This window comes from Nicotiana tabacum, chromosome 3 (assembly GCF_000715075.1).
Source record: "Nicotiana tabacum cultivar K326 chromosome 3, ASM71507v2, whole genome shotgun sequence".
Lineage (NCBI taxonomy): Eukaryota > Viridiplantae > Streptophyta > Magnoliopsida > Solanales > Solanaceae > Nicotiana > Nicotiana tabacum.
In genome coordinates, this window is record NC_134082.1 from 197,270,721 (window position 1) to 197,291,428 (window position 20,708).

At 40.8% G+C, this 20,708-nt stretch overlaps 1 protein-coding gene and 1 pseudogene across 1 annotated transcript; both read left to right on the plus strand.

Moving 5' to 3' along the window:
* Window positions 1-4,918: 4,918 nt before the first annotated feature.
* LOC142178543 (uncharacterized) lies at window positions 4,919-5,545 on the plus strand. The gene is made up of 2 exons (XM_075248296.1): window positions 4,919-5,044; window positions 5,090-5,545. Exons 1-2 carry the CDS (start codon window positions 4,919-4,921, stop codon window positions 5,543-5,545), a joined length of 582 nt encoding a protein of 193 aa, XP_075104397.1.
* A 9,419-nt stretch (window positions 5,546-14,964) lies between these two features.
* On the plus strand, window positions 14,965-19,277 carry LOC107820350 (uncharacterized; annotated as a pseudogene).
* Window positions 19,278-20,708: the final 1,431 nt, after the last annotated feature.

Consider the following 20,708-nt stretch of genomic DNA (forward strand, 5'->3'; position numbering starts at 1 on the left):
CAAGGGGTCATGGGGCACGGTTGAAAAGCCGCCCATGACAGATATATTGCCCGTGTAAAAACATTTTGTATAGTTTAACTAGTTGTAGCATATTCATTAAGTTATTTTTAAAGTTACTTTGATGATAAGCTGAGTGAAGGATTAGTTATTTCTTGGCTATTAGTACTATTTATTTCAACTTGTGAACAAGTTGAAGGGAAAAACCTTTGGGACAAAAAAGATTTTATTATCCAAGTTTCATGGTTTTCCTGTAACTTAAGCAATTCTCAAAGTACAATCTATCATAGCATATAGTTCTATAACGTAGCAGATCCCCAGATTATGTAGGTGAACCACGACTATAGTGGCTTTGTTAACTGTTTAACTTCCTAAGAGTGACACATTAGCAAATTAGGCTGGACATTCTGTTTAATTAGTATTCGAAGATTGATGAAGGCTGCGACCCATTAATAAATTTATCAATGTTACCTTGGGACAAAATACAAATTACAGAGACTCAGAGAGCGATAGAAAGTTGTAAGGAGATGTATGAACGACAATTGGCATCATCAGGTAATATGGCGGTAGTAGCTTAGAAAAGAAAAAACTAAGTTGTACTCTTTCTCTTCTTCTTTTTTTGGGTTGTAGAACTAACCTAGGAGATATCAAAAAAGGGAGCTTTTGGATTGTAAAATTCATACTCTGTAGACTGCAAGAGTAAAACAACAAAATTATATTTATGCACGAGCATGAAGTCATCTAACATGATTTTCAGAGAAAATGAACCATCCGAACCCAATCAATAGGTTATGATGTCAATTGTCATGTCTAATATTCAATTGTTATTTATATTGATGAGGACTTAATCTTTTACGGTTTTTTTACTTAGAGCCACTTTCATCACATTTATTACTTAGTGCCTTATGTTGTTCAAAAATTGATAAGCGTATATAATAATAAAGCAAGAGTTTCTTTATTGAAACAGAAAAGGTTTCTATGTCTTTATCATCCTTTTTATCTTTTTCCCAATCCATCTCAATTCAGATTACAAAATTTGTGCAGTGATTGAAAATGGATTGTGTAAGAATCTCTGTTTAAGGAGATCTTTCTTCATTTAGCCTTCTTGTGAGGCCTTGGGGTAAAAGCAACTAGATATAATGGACTACACGGAGAGCAACTCATATTTCTCTATAGAATCTAGAAAATTGGAAAATGACATTCATTAAAGCTGCCTCCTGGCTAGCCTTAGAATTAGAGGGCAGATGTCACCGAAAGCTCGACGTGGGGCAGGAGCCACACTTATCGTTGTCTCAGGACCACACTCTCAAGTGCAAGGGCTTCTTGGATTCTTGTCTAATCGAGTCTTTCTCCAAATGGGTTGGTTCTCTAGAGGCTGTTAGGAACTGGGCAGCAGAGGCTTGGAATGTCAAGGATGGGCTGAAAATATTGCAACTGGGGTACACACAATACCTCTTCCATTTCGTCAACGAGTCTCAAGCTACAGAAATTCTTGTCAGAGGAAACAAATGGTTCGATGGGAACTTCTTAAAGTTAGACAGATGGGTGGAGCACGATGGGTGTCTTGATCCTCGCTTCGCCAGCAAAACATTGGTGGTCAACATGGTGGGTCTTCCGGTACATCTTTGGTGTCTTGATCTATTCAAGAAGGTTGAGGAAATTTGTGGGGCTTCATTGATGTAACTTGCAGCCTACACGATCTATCGCGAGTGCGGATTGTGGTAAGAAATGGGGGGCGAATCCCTGTCTCCATTGTGGTGGAAGATGGCTGCTTGAGTTATAGGATTTGGTTGAGCCCTGAATTTCGCCCTATCTTTATGCCTGTGGTAGTGGCGTAAGAAAAGAGAAGGCCAAATAGAAATGAGGGGAGGGGAAATCAATCTTTGAAGGGAGGGGAAAGCTCACCAGATCATTGGGCAACGACAGAATCAGAACTGAGATCGCGAACAAATGGGGGGTTTGAATTTGGGAGAAGAAGACAGAATTTAAACAAGAGTAATAGACGGGAACGCCCATGGATCAGACACGACGGCTGGAATGGCAGAATGGGCTGGTCTTTTCCTAACCATCATAGGGCCGGGCAACTATTCAACAGGCATATACACGGGCCTTCACTAATGGGACCTGCAACTTTTCCCAATTCTATCAGAATCTATCCTCAGGAGCCCAAATCATCTAATGTTGCGGCTGATAAGGCTCCTAAGAATATGTGAGCAACTGTTCCTTCTTCTGTTGCCAATGTTGGTCCTCACATTGGTATTTCTTCACCAAGCTCTAGTGATAAACGCCCTTCCACGAAGGTGGATGCATCAGGGACAGCACTGGCTAAAGCAAGTGGAGCTACTCCTCGGTCGAACGCCTCTGCTAGACCCAGCATCACCACCCCTACATCTACTCATGCACTAAGCAGTGATGCGGCAACAATGCAAGCTCCTAAATCATCTGGAAAGATTGTTGTGAATGCCCCATCTGTTGATAGTGTCGAAGTTGCAATTAAAGTTAATGAGGCACCAAATATTCCATGCTCCCTTCCATTACATCATCATAGTGCCATTGCGGGAAATTCATGTAGCAGAGGGGTGTTAATTTCAGAGGTTGATGGCTCTCAAGGAACTAATGAAACTCTTCCGGCACTTAAGGACTATTCTAGCGGCAATGCTATGGTCTTGTATTCCTCAGGTGGGAGCAAGGAAGGGGTACTTATCGAAGATGCATATCCACTTTTGTCACGAAGTGGAGGGGGCTTGTCGTTCTAGATGGAGGATAAATTTTTAAACTTCGGGAAATTTTTGGGTGTTTCTTTTGAAGGAAATGAGGATCGGGTGTTAGAAATGTTGAGGGAGATTGAGCAACAATCTTTGTTTCATGGTAAAGGGAGGGAGTCGAGTCAAGGGGTCAAGCAACAAAATTTAGGGGATGTAGTGGTGTACTAGAGAAGGGGCCAGGTAAGCGACAGGAAGGAAGGGAGCTCGGTGAGGGGGGCCGGGGGAAAAGGGGCTATCTTTGCATATGGAAGTTAAGATCCTCAAAGTGGGAGTTAGAGAGTGGAGTGCCAATCTAGTTTGTTTCTAGGAGACGAAAATGGAAGTTCTGTCAGATGCGATTGTGAGAAGTGTCTGGTGAGGTAGTTGGGTAAAATATGACTGGATCCTAGTAGTGGAAAGTGCAGGGGGCATTATTCTTATGTGGGATGATAGAAGTTTGGAGGTAAAAGAGGTCAAGAAGGGGTTTTTTTCTCTATCAGCCCTTGTTAAAGATAGGGTTAGTGGGGTGGAGTGGGGATTTGGGGGGGTGTACGGACCGGTGGGAGAAGGGTCCAAGGCGCCTTTTTGGGAGGAGTTGGCGAACGTTATGGGGGATTGGGACATTCCATGGGTCCTAGGGGGAGACTTTAACACTATCAGATTTCCGGAGGAGCGATTAAGGTGTAATTTGATCTCGAGGGCCATGGAGGAGTTTTCTGATTTCATTAATGATTATCTTCTCATTGATATTCCTTTATAAGGGGAAAGGTTTACTTGGCCTGGGGGAGGAATCAAACTCAAGGTCTAGACTTGATAGATTTCTAATATTGACCTCCTGGGATGAGCTGGTGCAGCATGCGCTACAGATTCCTTTACCTAGGCTGACTTCAGATCATTTGCCGATTTTGCTAGATGGATGTAGAGGTAGGGTGGTGCGTGCTCCTTTCCGATTCGAGAATATGTGGTTGAAAGTGCCAGGTTTTTGTGACAAAGTGAAAAAGTGGTGGACAAGCTACAGGGTATCAGGAACACATTCAGTCCATCTTTCAAAGAAACTTAAGCTGCTCAAGGGAGATATCATTAGGTGGAATAAAGAGGTTTTTGGGAGGGTAGAGGTTAGAATGAGGGAGCTCATGCATGAATTGGGGGAATTAGAGAGAAGGGAAGAGGCGGGGGAGTTAGATGATTCCGAGAAAGTGAGATTGGGGGAAGTCAAGAGGGAAATAGTTGATTTAGCAATAGCCCAGGAGACTAGTTGGCGGTAAAAATCGAGGACGCTCTAGTTAAAGGAGGAGGATTCAAACACTAAGTTTTTCCATAGGGTTGTAGCCGCAAATCGAAGGAGAAATTACATGGACTCCATAGATGTGAATGGGGTGAGGATTGAGGGAGATGAGGAGGTAAAAGAGGCGATAGTGGGGTTTTATGAGAACTTATACAAAGAAGAAGAAAGTTGGAGGTCTACTCTAGGGGGGCTAGATTTCAGTCACATAGGGGAGGGAGACAGGGAATGGCTAGAGAGGGGTTTCGACTAGGAGGAGGTTCACGAGGCTGTATCGAGTTGTGCTAGTGATAAGGCCCCCGAGCTTGATGGTTTCTCTTTGGCCTTTTTCCAGCTGTTTTGGGACTCCATTAAGGGGGAGTTGTTGGAATCCATTGAATACTTCCACGAGAATGGTGTTTTCGAGCGAAGTATCAATGCTTCCTTTATTACCATTGTGCCTAAGAAAGAAGGCGCATCTTCCATCAGAGACTACAGGCCTATTAGTCTTGTAGGGAGCATTTACAAGATAATATCTAAAGTGTTATCCAACAAACTAAAGAATGTTCTTGATGTGATTGTTTCATCATCCCAGAACGCGTTCGTGGAAGGTAGGCAGATCCTGGACGCAGCTCTGGTGGCGAATGAACTTGTGGACTCCAGAAGGAAAAATAGAGAACCTGGATTACTTTGCAAATTGGACCTTGAGAAGGCATTTGACCATGTCAATTGGGAGTTCACCGATTTCATTATGACGTGGATGGGGTTTGGGGCAAGATGGAGGAGATAGATCAAGTTCTGCATTTCCTCAGTCAGATTCTCGGTCTTGGTAAATGGTAGCCCGTGTGGTTTCTTTGCCAGCTCCAGGGGGCTCAGGCAAGGTGACCCCCTATCCCGATTGCTATTCATTCTAGTGATGGATGCTCTAAGCAAAATGATGGATCGTGCGGCGGTAGGTGGCTTTTTGAGAGGATTCTTAGCTCCAATCGGAGCTACCAGTGACCGAAGAGTCTCTCATTTGCTTTTTGCTGATGACACACTGGTTTTCTGTGATGCCAATATGGATTAGCTTACAAACTTGAAGCAGATATTACAGTGGTTCCAGATTGTATCAGGATTCAAAATCAAACTCGACATGTGTGAGATTTTCCCGGTGGGTGAGGTTGCTAACATCGATGCTTTGTCCGATGTTCTCGGTTTCAAGATGGGCTCTCTTCCAACTACTTACCTGGGACTTCCTTTGGGATCTTCGCATAAAGAAATTGCAGTTTGGAATCCAGTGATCGAAAGGGTCGAGAAAAAATTAGCAGGATGGCAGAAAAGGTACTTGTCAAAAGGCGGTAAGGAAGTGCTTATTAAAAGCACTTTATCGAGTATTCCCACTTACTACTTGTCGCTGTTGCAAGCCCCAGCAAGCATCACAGATAAATTGGAGCGACTTCAAAGGAATTTCCTTTGGGACGCGGCGGATGGCACTAGAAAGTTTCATCTAGTAAATTGGCAGACAGTCACCACCCCAAAGAAGTGGGGGGACTTGGAATAAAAGATCTCAGGGTATTCAATAGAGCTTTGCTAGGGAAGTGGTTGTGGAGATTCGGGGTAGAAGAACACGCTCTATGGAGAGAGGTCATAGCAGAAAAGTACGACTACACACCAGGGGGCTGGAGGACCAAGGCTACCACAGCACCTTTCGGATGTGGCATGTGGAGGAGTATCATGAAGAATTGGGATGCATTCAATGGAAACATAACCTACAGAGTGGGCGATGGAAGGAGAATAAGCTTCTGGAATCAGAAGTGGTGCGGAGAGAATACTCTTAGGGCATCTTTCCCCCACGTCTTCAGAGTTTCAAACCAAAAGAAAATGATGGTTCAACAGATTCGTAAGGAGCATGAAGGGGTAGTAGTATGGGACCTATCTTTTAGAAGGAACATGCAAGATTGGGAGATCGAGGAACTCCAAGACCTGTTGGCACTACTATACGGGCAAGGTATACACCACTATTCTAGTGATTCTTGGAGATGGAGGTTGCATGTCGATGGTTTGTTCACCGTAAAGTCCTTCTACCAGAGTATGCTTGTGAGATGGGAGGTCATTGTTCCTCACTCATCAATATGGATCCCTAAAGCACCCACGAAGGTGTGTTTTTTTGTATGGTTAGCAGCGAGGGGTGTGATCTTGACTGCGGAAAATCTATGCAGGCGAGGAATCACACTTGTTAGTTGGTGCTACATGTGCAAAGGCTCAGGGGAAGAAGCTGATCATCTTCTGCTACACTGCCATGTCTCCGCGGCTTTGTGGAGAGTAATACTGCATCTTTTTGGTGTTCAATGGGTGATGCCAAGCACTGTAAAGGAAATGCTATATAGCTGGGCCGGCCTACGTAGGCGAAGAAAACAAAAGGCGTGGAAGTTCGCACCACTAGCTCTCATATGGATAGTTTGGGGGGAGCGAAATAGGAGAATTTTTGAAGGGATTGAGTCACCTTTTTCAAATCTTAAGAATAGTTTTTTTTCTTTGATTGCTTTTTGGTGCACTCATGTATCGCTAAATTGTGTGGATGATTGGGCGTCTTTTGTAGAGAATCATGTTCTGTTGTAAATTCTCTAATCCTTTGTATAACTCTTGTAAAAGGGAGTTTCCCCTTTTTGATTAATACAATTTACCTTATCAACAAAATATAGTTTGGGAGTTTTGGTTACTGTTTCATTACTGAATTTGTTCCATTGGTGCTTTCATCTAGAGGTCTTCCATGGATGACCAAAAACTCAAGTCTCTCATTGAAGAATCTGCTCAGGTAGCATCGAATTCGTTCGCTAAAGACATTGCTGATATACGTTCGATGTTGATGGAGGTTATGGGGAGAACGGCTACGCCCGCTTTGAAAAACACAGATCCACTATGGAGGTCACTCCAGTGACGGTTCACCGACACAGGCCAGAGATTGGTCGGTTTTGCGGTGAGAATCCAGAGGCATGGACTTTTCAGGTGGAGCGCTACTTTGAATTTTACAAAACACCAGAATTGAAGCAGCTAATCATCACATCCTTTTACCTCGATGGAGAGGCGCTGGAATGGTACCGGTGGCCCTTTCGAAATAAACAATTGGTGGACTAGGACCACTTTGCAGCGAAGGTCCGAAGTCGTTTTCGACAAAAAGGATTGGAATCGGCAGAGGGACGACTGGCGAAGCTCCGTCAAACCACCACTGTATCGGAGTTCCAGAAGCGGTTTGAAACCCTTGCAAATGAAATAGATGACATGACTGATGTTCGTATGGTACGTATTTTTATTTCTGGGCTTCGTGAGGATATTAAGAATTCTGTATTGGTCCATAGGCCCAAAACTTACGAAGAGACCCTTGATTTGGCCCATATCTATGAGCGTCGAATCCAAGCTGAAAAGGGACCTGCACGACCCGCCTTTGCTCGAACAACTCCCTTATTACCAACCCCTAGCTTGGCGCCCCTCAATCAAAATCCCTCCACCTCCCTCATCACTAATGCTACTGCCTCCCAAACATCAACTCGTCCTCCTATTAAGCGGCTATCTCATGCAGAGGTCCAGAGTCGTCGTGAGCGTGGGTTGTGTTTCTATTGTGAGGAAAAATTTGTACCGGGACATAAGTGTAAGACTCCATCTCAACTTCTCTTGCTCACTGATGAACCTGATATTGACCCTAAATTGTCGGAACCTTTTGCCTCTGCTGATTTTATTGCGGAGGAGCTGCAATGTTTGGAACTACAAGAACATTCGTCAATTTCTTATCATGCTTTAACTGGAGGTATTTCGCCATCGACTCTGAGATTTACAGGCCAATTCAATGGTACGCCGGTTCAGGTCTTGGTAGACGGAGGAAGCACACATAACTTCATCCAGCCTCGAGCCGCTAAGCACCTCCAGCTTCCTATTGAGTCGGTTCCTATTTTCTCGGTTATGGTTGGTAGTGGACAACGCGTTCCAAGTAATGCAGTGGCGAGGCAAACCAATCTGGTAATCCAAGGGCATACACTAGCGGAAGATTTATATATCTTGCCATTCCATGGATCCGACATAGTGCTGGGAGTGGAATGGTTGGCCACCTTGGGGCTGGTAATTACAAATTATGCAACCAGGGAATTCGGGTTTACATTGAATGGATCGCGAACAACTTGGCAGGGAGATTGTCCGACGGATACCCAAGCGATTCAGTTGCATGGCCTATGAAGAATGGCCGCCACTGATGTCATATCTTCGTTCTTTAGGTTAGAGATGGTTACAGAAGAGGTACCTGATACAAGGGAAGCAGTTGTGGAATTGGTTGCTCTCTTGAGTAAGTTTGAAGATGTATTCTAGAGACCCACAGGCCTTCCTCCCTTGCGTGACTAGGATCGTCAAATCCATCTTACACTCGGGGCTCAACCTGTGAATGTAAAGCCATATAGATATCCCTATTTTTAAAAGCAGGTAAGGGAGCAGCTTGTTGCGGATATGCTTCAAGAGGGGCTGATACAACCTAGCACGAGCCCTTTCTCTTCTCCAGTACTGCTGGTACGAAAGGAGGATGGAACATGGAGGTTTTGTGTAGACTATCGGGCCTTGAATGCCATTACAGTCCGTGATCGCTTCCCAATTCCAACCATTGACGAATTATTTGACGAACTACATGGAGCTCATTATTTCTCTAAGTTGGATTTATTATCCGGATACCATCAAATCAGAGTCAGGCCCGAGGATGTGGCTAAGACAGCTTTTCAGACCCATGATGGACATTATGAATTTTTGGTAATGGCGTTTGGACTAACTAATGCCCCGTCAACGTTCCAAGCCACTATGAATGAGGTATTTAGACCCCACTTGCGCCGTTTTGTGCTGGTATTCTTTGACGACATCCTAGTTTATAGTCCTTCCTGGGTTGCTCACTTGGAATACCTAGCTGTAGTATTACATTTATTGCGCCAGTACCATCTAGTGGCCAAGCGCTCTAAGTGCTTGTTTGGGCAAACTTATGTTGATTATTTGGGGCACATTATCTCAGCCCAAGGATTGTCTGTTGATCCCGCCAAGATTCATGCTATTCAACAATGGCCTCCACCCCGTTCAATTAAGGAAATTCGTAGCTTTTTGGGGCCAGCGGGCTACTACAGACGTTTCATTCATCATTATGCTGCATTAGCTGGACCCTTATCAGATTTGTTGCACAAGGATTCCTTCCGATGGGGAGAGAAGGAACAACAAGCCTTTGATACTCTTAAGGATAAGTTGGGATCTACACCTGTTCTAACTTTACCAGATTTTAGCCAAGAGTTCCAAGTCGAAATTGATGCATTGGGGCAAGGAATTGATGCTATTCTTTCCCAACGGGGTCATCCCATTGCGTACTTCAGTAAAAAATTAAGCCCCCAAATGCAAGCCACTTCAGCTTACCACCAGGAAATGTATGCTATTACTCAAGCAGTGAGTAAATGGAGACAATATCTTCTGGGATGCAAATTTACCATCCTTACAGATCAGCAATCTTTAAGGAACTTGACCACTCAAACAATCCAAACACCTGAACAACAAAAATGGCTCACTAAGCTGGTCAGCTATGACTTTCAAATTTTGTACAGGCCTGGCAAACAGAACTCTGCAGCTGATGCCTTGTCTCGCCATTCAGAGGCTGCTTTAATGGCTCTTTCAGTCCAAACTTTTAGCCTTGAACAAAATCTGAAGCAATTAAATCAAACCCACCCTGAATTAATTGCGATTCAACAAGCAGTAAACCAAGGAGATTTGGCATATGTCGACTACCAGTTCAAGGAAGGCCTGCTGTTCTACAAGGGTCAACTGGTGCTTCTCTCAAATGCTGCTCTACGCCAAAAATTAATCTATGAGTTCCATTCTACTGTTAAGTTTGGCAAATATTTTTGTCCCACATCGGTGGAAAAAGAAGAGTTGGGGGGATTTTCCCCCTATAAAAGAAGGCTTAATGTTTAGGATTTAAACACACCTCTCAGTTGTCTTCTCATCTGTTTAAGGCATTTGTATCTTCTCTCTTTAGTATTATTTCACTTGTATTTTTGGAGTGAAATAAAATATTGGTTGTGTCTGGGGAGTAGGCAAAATTAGTCGAACCTCGTAAATTCTGGTGTTCCTTTTATTGTTGCTTTATTGTTTTATTTATTATTTGGTGGCTGTCATAATTTTTGGTATAGTAGTTGTGACTTATTCACACTATATACATTTGGCTTCCGCAATAATTGGTATCAGAGCCAAGATACTGTCTAAGTATGCTCTGTGGTTGCAGCATAGTCTGATCTTCCACATCAGAAAAGATTTATCTTGGTAACTGAGTCAAGGTTCTGTCTGAGTATGCTCTGTGGTTGCAGCTTAGTCTGATCTTCTACATCAGAAAGGAAATAATCTTGATTTGTGTCGTCGGCTATTAAATAATATTTGTGTCAAATATAGGAGACAATAAACAAGAAGAATCTACATCAAGTGTCAACAATACGTCATCATTGGCATCTTCGCTTATGACAAGAATTGTGTCAAATGCGAAATTTGCGGTAGAAATTTTTGACGGGTCCGGGCATTTTGGGATGTGGCAAGGCGAGGTTCTAGATGTCCTTTTTCAACAAGGGCTAGATCTTGCCATTGAAGAAAAGAGACCAGATGTTATTGGAGAAGAAGATTGGAAAATTATCAACCGTGTTGCTTGCGGTACCATTCGATCCTTCCTTGCTAGAGAGCAGAAATATCCATACACAAAGGAAACTTCTGCAAGTAAATTATGGAAAACACTGGAGGATAAATTTTTGAAGAAAAATAGTCAAAATAAATTGTACATGAAGAAGAGACTGTTTCACTTCACCTATGTTCTTGGTACCACGATGAATGAACATATCACCAGTTTCAATAAGTTGGTCACAGATTTGCAAAATATGGATACAATTTATGATGATGGTGACTTGGCCTTGATGTTGTTGGCGTCACTTCCTGATGAGTACGAGCACCTTGAAACTACTCTACTCTATGGAAATGACGAAGTTTCTCTCAGAGAAGTTTGTTCGGCTTTGTACAGCTATGAACAAAGAAAGCAAGAAAAACAGAAGGGCGGAGAAGGAGAAGCACTATTTGTGAGGGGTCGTCCTCAAAATCAAACGAGGACAAAGAAGGGAAGATCCAAGTCAAGATCCAGACCCAGCAAAGATAAATGTGCCTTTTGTCGAGAAAAGGGGCACTGGAAGAAAGACTGTCCGAAGTTGAAGAATAAGGCCAAACATAACAATGGAAAGGCCATTATGGATTCAAATGTAGCTGATTGTGATGATTCAGACTTTTCATTAGTTACAACTGAGTCATCAACATCATCATACATATGGTTGATGGACTCGGCTTGTAGCTATCATATGTGTCCCAACAGGGACTGGTTTGTGAAATTTCAAGAAGGAGAATATGGAGTCATCCACACAGCGGATAACAGCCCTCTTACCTCATATGACATTGGTTCAATACGATTAAGGAACCATAATGGAATGATCAGAACATTAACAGATGTTCGATTTGTACCGGATTTGAAGAAAAATCTCATCTCTGTAGGAGCCCTAGAATCAAAAGGGTTCAAAATCATTGCAGAAAATGGAGTGATGAGAGTATGCTCCGGTGCACTATTGGTAATGAAGGCTAATCGGAAGAATAATAATATGTACCGCTATCGTGGCAGTACAGTTATTGGGACAGCGACAGTGACATCCAGTGACGACAAAGAGGCAGAAGCAACCAAGCTATGGCACATGCGCTTGGGACATGCTGGAGGAAAATCCTTGAAAACTCTATCAGATCAAGGATTGTTAAAAGGAGTAAAGGCTTGCAACTTGGAGTTTTGTGAGCATTGTGTCAAAGGGAAACAGACAAGGGTTAAATTTGGTACAGCGATCCATAATACTAAAGGCATTTTGGATTATGTACACTCTGATATTTGGGGTCCTTCCAAAACACCTTCATTGGATGGGAAACACTATTTTGTAACCTCTGTTGATGATTTTTCCCGAAGAGTGTGGGTGTATACAATGAAAAGCAAAGATGAAGTGCTGGGAATTTTTCTCAAATGGAAGACGATAATGGAGAATCAAACAGGCAGGAGGATCAAGTGTATTCGCACAGACAATGGAGGTGAATACAAAAATGATCATTTCAATAAGGTCTGTGAAAATGATGGCATCGTCCGACACTTCACTGTTAGATATACACCACAACAGAATGGAGTGGTAGAACGTATGAACCGGACCTTGCTGGAGAAGGTACTGTGTATGTTGTCCAATACTGGCTTGGGCAAAGAATTTTGGGCTGAGGCAATTACATATGCATGCCACCTCATTAATCATCTACCATCTGCTGCTATTGATGGCAAGACACCATTTGAAAAATGGTATGGAAAGCCTGCTGTAGATTATGACTCTTTGCACGTGTTTGGCTCAACTACATATTATCATGTGACAGAGTCAAAATTGGATCCAAGGGCAAAGAAGGCTATTTTTATGGGAATTACTTCTGGAGTCAAAGGATGTCGCTTATGGTGTCCTATGACAAAGAAAGTAATATTCAGCAGGGATGTTACCTTTGATGAATTGCTATGGTAAATAAGGTAACAGAAGATACCAAACAAAATGAAGGTGCTTCTAAGCAGGTGGAGTTTGAGGGAAAATTTATTTTTCCTACACAAGAAGCAGAGGAGGAAACAAATGAAGATTACCCTCTGGAAGGAGAGCCAGTAGAGGAGATTCCAACTCAGGAACCTCAACAACAACTTGAATCAATAGCAACCAGCAGGCCAAAAAGAACAATAACGAAACCTGTTCGTCTCATAGAGACGGTTGCTTGTGCAACCTCAATTGTAGCTGATGATGTTCCTACCACTTATAAAAATACAGTCCAAAGTTCAGAAGAAGATAAGTGGATGATTGTCATGAATGATGAAATACAGTCCCTTTATCAGAATCATACATGGAGATTGGCCAATCTCCCGAAGGGAAAGAAAGCAATTGGGTGCAAATGGGTACTTGCAAAGAAGGAAGGATTTCCTAACCAAGTAGATGTTCGCTACAAAGCAAGATTGGTGGCCAAAGGATATGCTCAAAAGGAGGGAATTGATTACAATGAAGTGTTTTCTCCAGTTGTAAAACATTCCTCCATTAGAATTATGTTGGCTTTGGTAGCACAATTGGATTTGGAACTAGTTCTGATGGATGTAAAACTGCGTTTTTACATGGAAACTTGGAGGAGGAAATCTACATGACTCAGCCAGAAGGATTCAAAGTTGCTGGAAAAGAAAATATGGTGTGCAAACTTGAAAAATCGTTGTACGGGTTGAAACAATCTTCTAGACAATGGTACAAGCGATTTGACGAGTTTATGTTGCGGCAAGGGTACAAGAGAAGCAAATACGATCATTGTGTGTATTTGCACAAGCTTAAAGATGGTTCCTTTGTATATCTTCTCCTATATGTTGATGATATGTTGACAGCTTCCAAGAATTCGGAAGAAATTGATAAGTTGAAGATTCAACTGAAGAAGGAGTTCGAGATGAAGGATTTGGGTGAGGCAAAGAAAATTCTTGGCATGGAGATAATTAGAGATAGACGTTCAAAGAAACTCTGTTTATCTCAAAAGGAATATTTGAAGAGAGTACTTCAACGTTTTGGCATAGATGACAAGACTAAGCCAGTTAGTACTCCAGTAGCTTCCCATTTTAAGCTAAGTACTACTATGTCGCCAATGAATGAAGCTGAACGGGAGTATATGTCAAAGGTACCATACGCAAATGCTGTTGGTAGCTTGATGTATGGAATGGTTTGCACAAGGCCTGACATTTCACAAGTTGTTGGAGTTATTAGCAGATTTATGCACAATCCAGGAAAGGAGCATTGGCAATCTGTAAAGTGGATTCTACGGTATATTCATAATACTGTAGATGTTGGGTTAGTTTTTGAGCAGGAAGACAATCAGTTTGTAGTTGGATATTGTGACTCAGATTTTGCGGGTGATCTAGACAAACGAAGATCAACTACTGGTTATGTGTTTACTTTTGCAAAGGCACCAGTTAGTTGGAAGTCTACTTTGCAGTCAACATTTGCTTTGTCTACAACAGAGGCAGAGTACATGGCTATTACAGAGGCTGTGAAAGAGGCAATTTGGCTTCAAGGATTGCTAAAGGAGCTTGGTGTTGAACAAAAAGATATCACAATTTTTTGTGATAGTCAAAGTGCTATTCAATTAGCGAAGAACCAAGTTTATCATGCAAGGACGAAGCACATTGATGTTCGGTATCATTTCGTACGAGAAATCATAGAAGAAGGTGGAGTCACGGTGAAGAAAATTCATACTACGGAGAATCCTACTGATATGCTGACAAAGATGGTGACTGCGGTCAAGTTTCAACATTGTTTGGATTTGATCAACATTGTTGAAAACTGAAGATTGAAGATGAAGACACAATCAAAATTTGTTATTGAGAGAAAATTGAAGATGTGGAATTTTGCCAAGGTGGAGATTTGTTAAGTTTGGCAAATATATTTGTCCCACATCGGTGGGAAAAGAAGAGTTGGGGGGATTTTCCCCCTATAAAAGAATGCTTAATGTTTAGGATTTAAACACACCTCTCATTTGCCTTCTCATCTGTTTAAGGCATTTGTATCTTCTCTCTTTAGTATTATTTCACTTGTATTTTTGGAGTGAAATAAAATATTGGTTGTGTCCGAGGAGTAGGCAAAATTAGCCGAACTTCATAAATTCTGGTGTTCCTTTTATTGTTGTTTTATTGTCTTATTTATTATTTGGTGGCTGTCATAATTTTTTGTATAGTAGTTGTGACTTGCTCTACGCCAAAAACCAATCTATGAGTTCCATGCTACATCTATTGGTGGTCATGCTGGGATCGCGCGCACCTATCATCGTCCGGCTTCTAATTTCTTTTGGCGTTTGTCGCTGCTTGTCACACGCGTTTGTCGCTGCGTGTCACATATGCCAACAGATGAAGGATTCGCATCTACACCCTGCAGGTCTATTGCAACCCCTGCCTATCCCGGATCAGGTCTTTGAAGATATTGCTATGGACTTTATCACTTGCCTGCCTAGTTCCAAAGGGAAGACCACTGTTATGACTGTGGTCGACCGTCTCACCAAGTACGGCCACTTCATACCCCTACCTTCGACTTTCGTCTCATACAGTGTCTGAAGCTTTTGTGGTAGGTATAATCAGGCTCCATGGGCCTCCTCGCACCATTGTGACTGATCGGGATCCGAGGTTCCTCCATTCTTTTTGGCAAGAGATAAATCGATTGCAAGATTCAACTTTGGCCATGAGCACTGCTTATCATCCCCAAACAGATGGTCAGTCGGAAGCCCTTAACACATGTGTGGAACAATATTTACGTTGCTATGTGGCTGAGGTACCTTCTCTCTGGGTCACTATGCTACCTTGGGCTGAATTCTGGGATAACACTTCCTACCAGACTTCTGCAGGTATGACCCCCTTTCAAGCTTTGTATGGTCGTGAGCCACCTACCATTGCTCGATATATTTTGGGTAGCACTGCGAGTGAACTGGTGGAAAGTTACTTACTGCAACGAGATGAGGTGCTGCTAATACTCAAGAATAATTTGTTTAAAGCCCAAAATCGCATGAAAACTTTAGCTGATAAATCACGCAGTGACATCTTTTGAGGTAGGAGATTGGGTGTATGTCAACTTGAAGCCTTACAGGCAGTCCACTCTGCGTTTACAGCGCGATCACAAATTGGGTAGGAGATATTTTGGACCTTACAAGGTGTTAAAGCGTATCGGGGTTGTTGCATATCGCCCTGAATTGCCTGAAGCTGCTAAGATACACTCAGTTTTTCATGTCTCTATGTTGAAGAAGATGCATTGGAACTCCGGACCAGCAGGTAACCCCTTTGCAGCTGACTGATGCTGTAGCATCTGAAGAGCAGGCCAACCTCAACCTTGAGGACAAGGTTGATTTACAGGGAGGGAGTAATATTGTGACTGAAATAGCTGACTTGGAAGCCAACAAAGCTGCCACAAAGGATGGTCACATGGATAAGACACGTAGGAGTTTTAGAAGAATTATTCCTCCAAAAGACTTGGAGATTACGTTTGGAAAGGTGATGGTCACGTGAATAAGGACAAAGTTGGTTAGGCTAAAAGAGTAGAAAGCAACAGGCAAAAGGGCATTAAGGGTCAATCAAATATTGATGAGTGTTCTCTGTTTTCTCCCTCTTTTCCTCTAGTTCCCCATCTCCTTCTCTAGTTATCTATTTCCAGTACTTCTATTGTAATTTTTCTGCTTTTCAATAGCAATTGGATTATCAGCAATTGTAATTTTGAGCTAAGTCCCTATTAATATAGTTTGGGAGTTTTAGTTACTGTTTCATTACTGAATTTATTCCACTTCCATTCTTCAAACTTAAAGCTGATGGAAAGCTTCCTAATGAATAACTTTAACTTCCCATGAGATAGAAAGTTTCTAAATTAGTAACTTCAAATTCCCATGAGATTTAAACAAATTGGTTTTCTGTCTTCTCCAGATTCATTTATCCTGTGTTTCTTTTGTTTTTTGTTCATCGCATTAAAGTGCTTTTTTCTGTAGATATCATCTCGATTTTAACTTCCGGTGATTAATTTCGTTTCAATAATTATTAGTTTTATTTGGGGTTAAATTTTGGCACCATGTAGAAATGGGAGGAAGCAGTGATATTTAATTTTTGGCAACATGTAATAATGGAAGGAAGCAGTGATATCTAAGAGAACAGGGGCGGCCTTCCATAAAACAAATAAAGCAACTGCTTTATGCCCCATATTTGTGGGAGGGCCTTTTTTTGTTACACCCAATAGACTATTTATAAGATTAAAAAAGAGTTTTATACAGTGAAAAGGTTTGATTTCTTTCTACCAAGAAAATTGTACTTCAAATGAATATCAAACCCGAATTTCATAAGAAACATGTGATATATAGGAAGTAACAATTTGATACAAATATTGATAATGAAATCTCAAAATCTTTCAAAGAGTCCTTTAGAATTGATTACTTTTATACATAATGGACAAGGCTATTTTTTCACTTCAAAAGAGATTTGGACAATTCGAAGCATATGAAAATATTTTTGGTTTTCTATTTAGCCGTAAAAACTAAGATCACGTGCTGGAAATTTGAAAAAGAAGAAAAGAGGGAGAGTAGGACAAACATGGAAAACTTTGTGTTCACTTTTTCAAGTACTCTGGCTAAACCAAAGCTCATCTCTAGAAGCCCGAGCCGAAGCTCTGAAGCTGTGTTAGCTTACAACTAATTAGACTTGCCTAAAGTGTTGACTAACAATAATGCACTCAGGAAGAGACAAAACTAATAAAGCACTTTTTTCACAAGGAAAAAAAAGGAAAAGCAAAGCTTATGCTTGGTTTTTTGAAATTACAGATACATCCCATTGATAGAGACTGCTTGTTGGTGAATTGAAGAGTAGTAGTTTGAACGGTGAAGAGTTCTGGATTCTGGTGATGAAGATGTATGAACACTTTATTTTCTGATTAAAGCCCATTGCTTCAATGAGCTTTTAAGTTGTCTTTGTTGTTGGGTCAATTCTCATACAATATCTTTTGCAGACTTGAAGCAAATGCAGGTGCTCTCACAAACTTTGAAGTGCTTGACTTTCTACGCTCGAGAGGTGCAGGAAGAGATCCTACACGGGTCATAGTTCCTGTTGCGCCGTCAAAGTTCAAGGTTGGAACTTACATTATCCAACTTCTTGTTTGAGAGTATGTCATTTGGCCTGGCTGCCCTGGCAATGGCTGATGGTTGTGATCTTCTAGGTGTATGATTAATTAGAGCAAACTGCTGCTTGCAATCAGACAAGACAGGCAATTGGTGAATTTTTGGGAAAATGTTGTATCAAGCTCGCGAAAGCTGAGATCCTTAACATCATCAATATTAGGCCATCTTCGCTCGTTGAACTTTACCCGGTAATGTTCGAAAAGATGATGCTCTTGATATGTTGACTATTTAAACTTGCAGCATTGTAACTTGTTAGATATCTGTGAGCTGGGGTATTATTGTTGCACACTACAGGTTTTTTATACTTGTAACCAAGGGAAAATATTGATAAATGACCTTTCCCCAATGGAGAGGAAGCAGGAAAGAACATATAGTTTACCTCCTTGGTGCACTCATCTAATTTTGGCAACTAAAAAATGGTGTGTTTGTCATGGTTTAGTCGTTTACAATGGGAAGCCCCAAGAGTGTGACCTTGTTATTGAGGTTATTGCTGGGATCCTTGGGTGCGTTAAAGGAAACTGGTTTTCTTGATTAGATTTGAAGGATAAGGATGAGATCATGTATCCTCATGAGCTTTCGTGGTTGGTGTTGGTGTACAATTGAGTGCATGGTGTTGATGTGTTGCATTTGGATAACTCCACTTGTTGAAGACGTGCTGGTTAATTGTATGAACGTACAACTTCACAATTTATACAAAACTCTAGCATGCTTTTCGAACCAAATCATGTCACTAAGGTCACCTTTCATTTACATGTTATATTGATTTTGCTTGAGGTTCTGATATATATTTGCTTCTCTTAACATATGCAGATAATAGAGGAATATGACAACCGTTTTGGGGAAGCTACAGAAACAATGGAAGAGTTTGTGGAAACTGTGCCGCTGTTACCACCACCTCCAAACCAAATGCAGTCTGAACAAGGAACTGCTGCAGACGAAACAGAAGCTCCAGATGGTGAAAAAGATAGAGGTTGCCGAATAGACTATGTAGGTCATACAAGAAACCTTCCGGGAAAAGTTTTTTGTTTCTTCGCGAAAGCACTGCAGATACTAGTTTACGTAGATATGATGTTCTAGTCTTACAAGTACTGAAATTACTAGTTGGCTTGAGCTTTAGTTATAAATGCTTCTTACGGAAGGTCTGAATGCTGATTTCTCTCATTCGTTCCCATATCCACTTCCCTGTTTTGGCTATTTTTGTCAAATCTTGACATTGGCTTCGTACGGCTGGTAGGCTTTTGTGTTGAATTATATAACGCCAATGAAAATAGAAACTGAGAGACCAATGAGGCAATGATTTGTAATAGTGAGGAAGTTGTTGCTGTTACAACAGTGGGTATGAATGAATTAGGCTTTGATCGTGATAAAATCGCTATCTTTTAGGTATTAATTGTCCCACTAGTTTGCTGCTGGTTTATGGCAATATACCCTCGGGATACAACAAAGCCCAGAGACTTGAAGACAGCAATTTCTGAAAATCTCTCTTTAGAACTTGGGACTTTCAAGAGAGCTTTTAGAGAAAATAGAAAGAAGAGAAATTAGAAGAAATCTGCCGTGAATGAACCAATTGTGAAGTAATTTATAGGCAATGCAATTACGTCAAGTATTTCAACAACAACAACAACGTAACAATATATCCAGTATAATTTCACAAATGAAGTCTGAGAAGGATAGTGTGTAAGCATGCAGGTCTTATCCTACCTTGTGAATAGAGAGTTTGTTTCCGATAAACCTTTGGCTCAAGGAAAGTATAATCACAATAGTTTTGAAAAAGAAATACATTTGTGGAGAAGTCATGAAAAAAGAAACAGTGACAACATCAAAATAATAAAGTATTCGAAGCAAAAGAAACAAAAAATAGTAATAAAAATTTAAGAATAAGAAAATACGAGATTAATATTAATACTATTTGTTACAACTCACAGACATGTTCCAAATAGAACCTAGACAATGACTATTTACTTGTCCCAAAAAAAAATGGTAAAGAAGAAATGTACCACTAGTCTCCACACCCTTTACAATTGTATTTCATGAGATAATTAAGAATCATAAGAAGCTATCAATTATTCTAATTAAATAAAGACAAAACAAATAAAAGAATCCTAAACTTTATTTTGTATTTTACCTTTTTTCTTCCTCTATCTCTTATACAAAATAGAAAAAGGCGTGTTAGTTGAATTATAGAGGAACTGCTTTTTGTTTTAATTACTTGAAGTCAAATAAAGGAATTTGTATTAATGGGAAGCTGACATGCTTGACAGTAAATATACATGAAAGTCAATGCGATGGAGACACAATGCTCATTTAGAATACTTCTGCGAACTATCATGTGCAAATTACACGTATGAAAGTATGACTAGGTTTATACGTTACAGATTATTGTACTACAACTAGACCAAGAAATATTGAAGGGTTAACTTAAAAGGTTAGATTGGGACAACATTTTGAAGACCTTCAAATCATAGGTTGGGTTGAGTCCAACTGTTTGAAATATATAGCTCACGCATGTTGGTCTAGGCTAGGAAAACCAACCCTTTTTGACAACTCTACTGATAGCCAAATTATTTGCTTGGTAGTATTGAGTACCTAAGTATATATGATTATAGGAGATTATTTACTTTCAGTAATATTACGAAAGAAAATTACTGCTCGAAACAAGACCCATGAAAGTTTACCTTATTAACTATTTTACAATCCTATTTTTCAAGAGTTTAACTTATATGGGTGAGGTGTTTGGTTTGTTTATATGGTTTTGGCTCATTTTCATTACAGTAACTAACTTTTGAGATTGGTAGAAGTTACTTTTATATATACTATAAGTTATAAACTCTTTTCAAAAGTGTCAAATTTGAAACTTAAAAACAAAGGAAACATGGACGAGGCAAACTTCTCTCTGTATATTTCTCTGAAAATAAGAGTTG

Coding starts and splice junctions, on each gene's coding strand:
- LOC142178543 (XM_075248296.1), top strand. CDS start 4,919: ATGGATGCTCTAAGCAAAATGATGGATCGTGCGGCGGTAGGTGGCTTT. Junction 5,045..5,089: donor TTTTTGCTGATGACACACTG/GTTTTCTGTGAT, acceptor AACTTGAAGCAG/ATATTACAGTGGTTCCAGAT.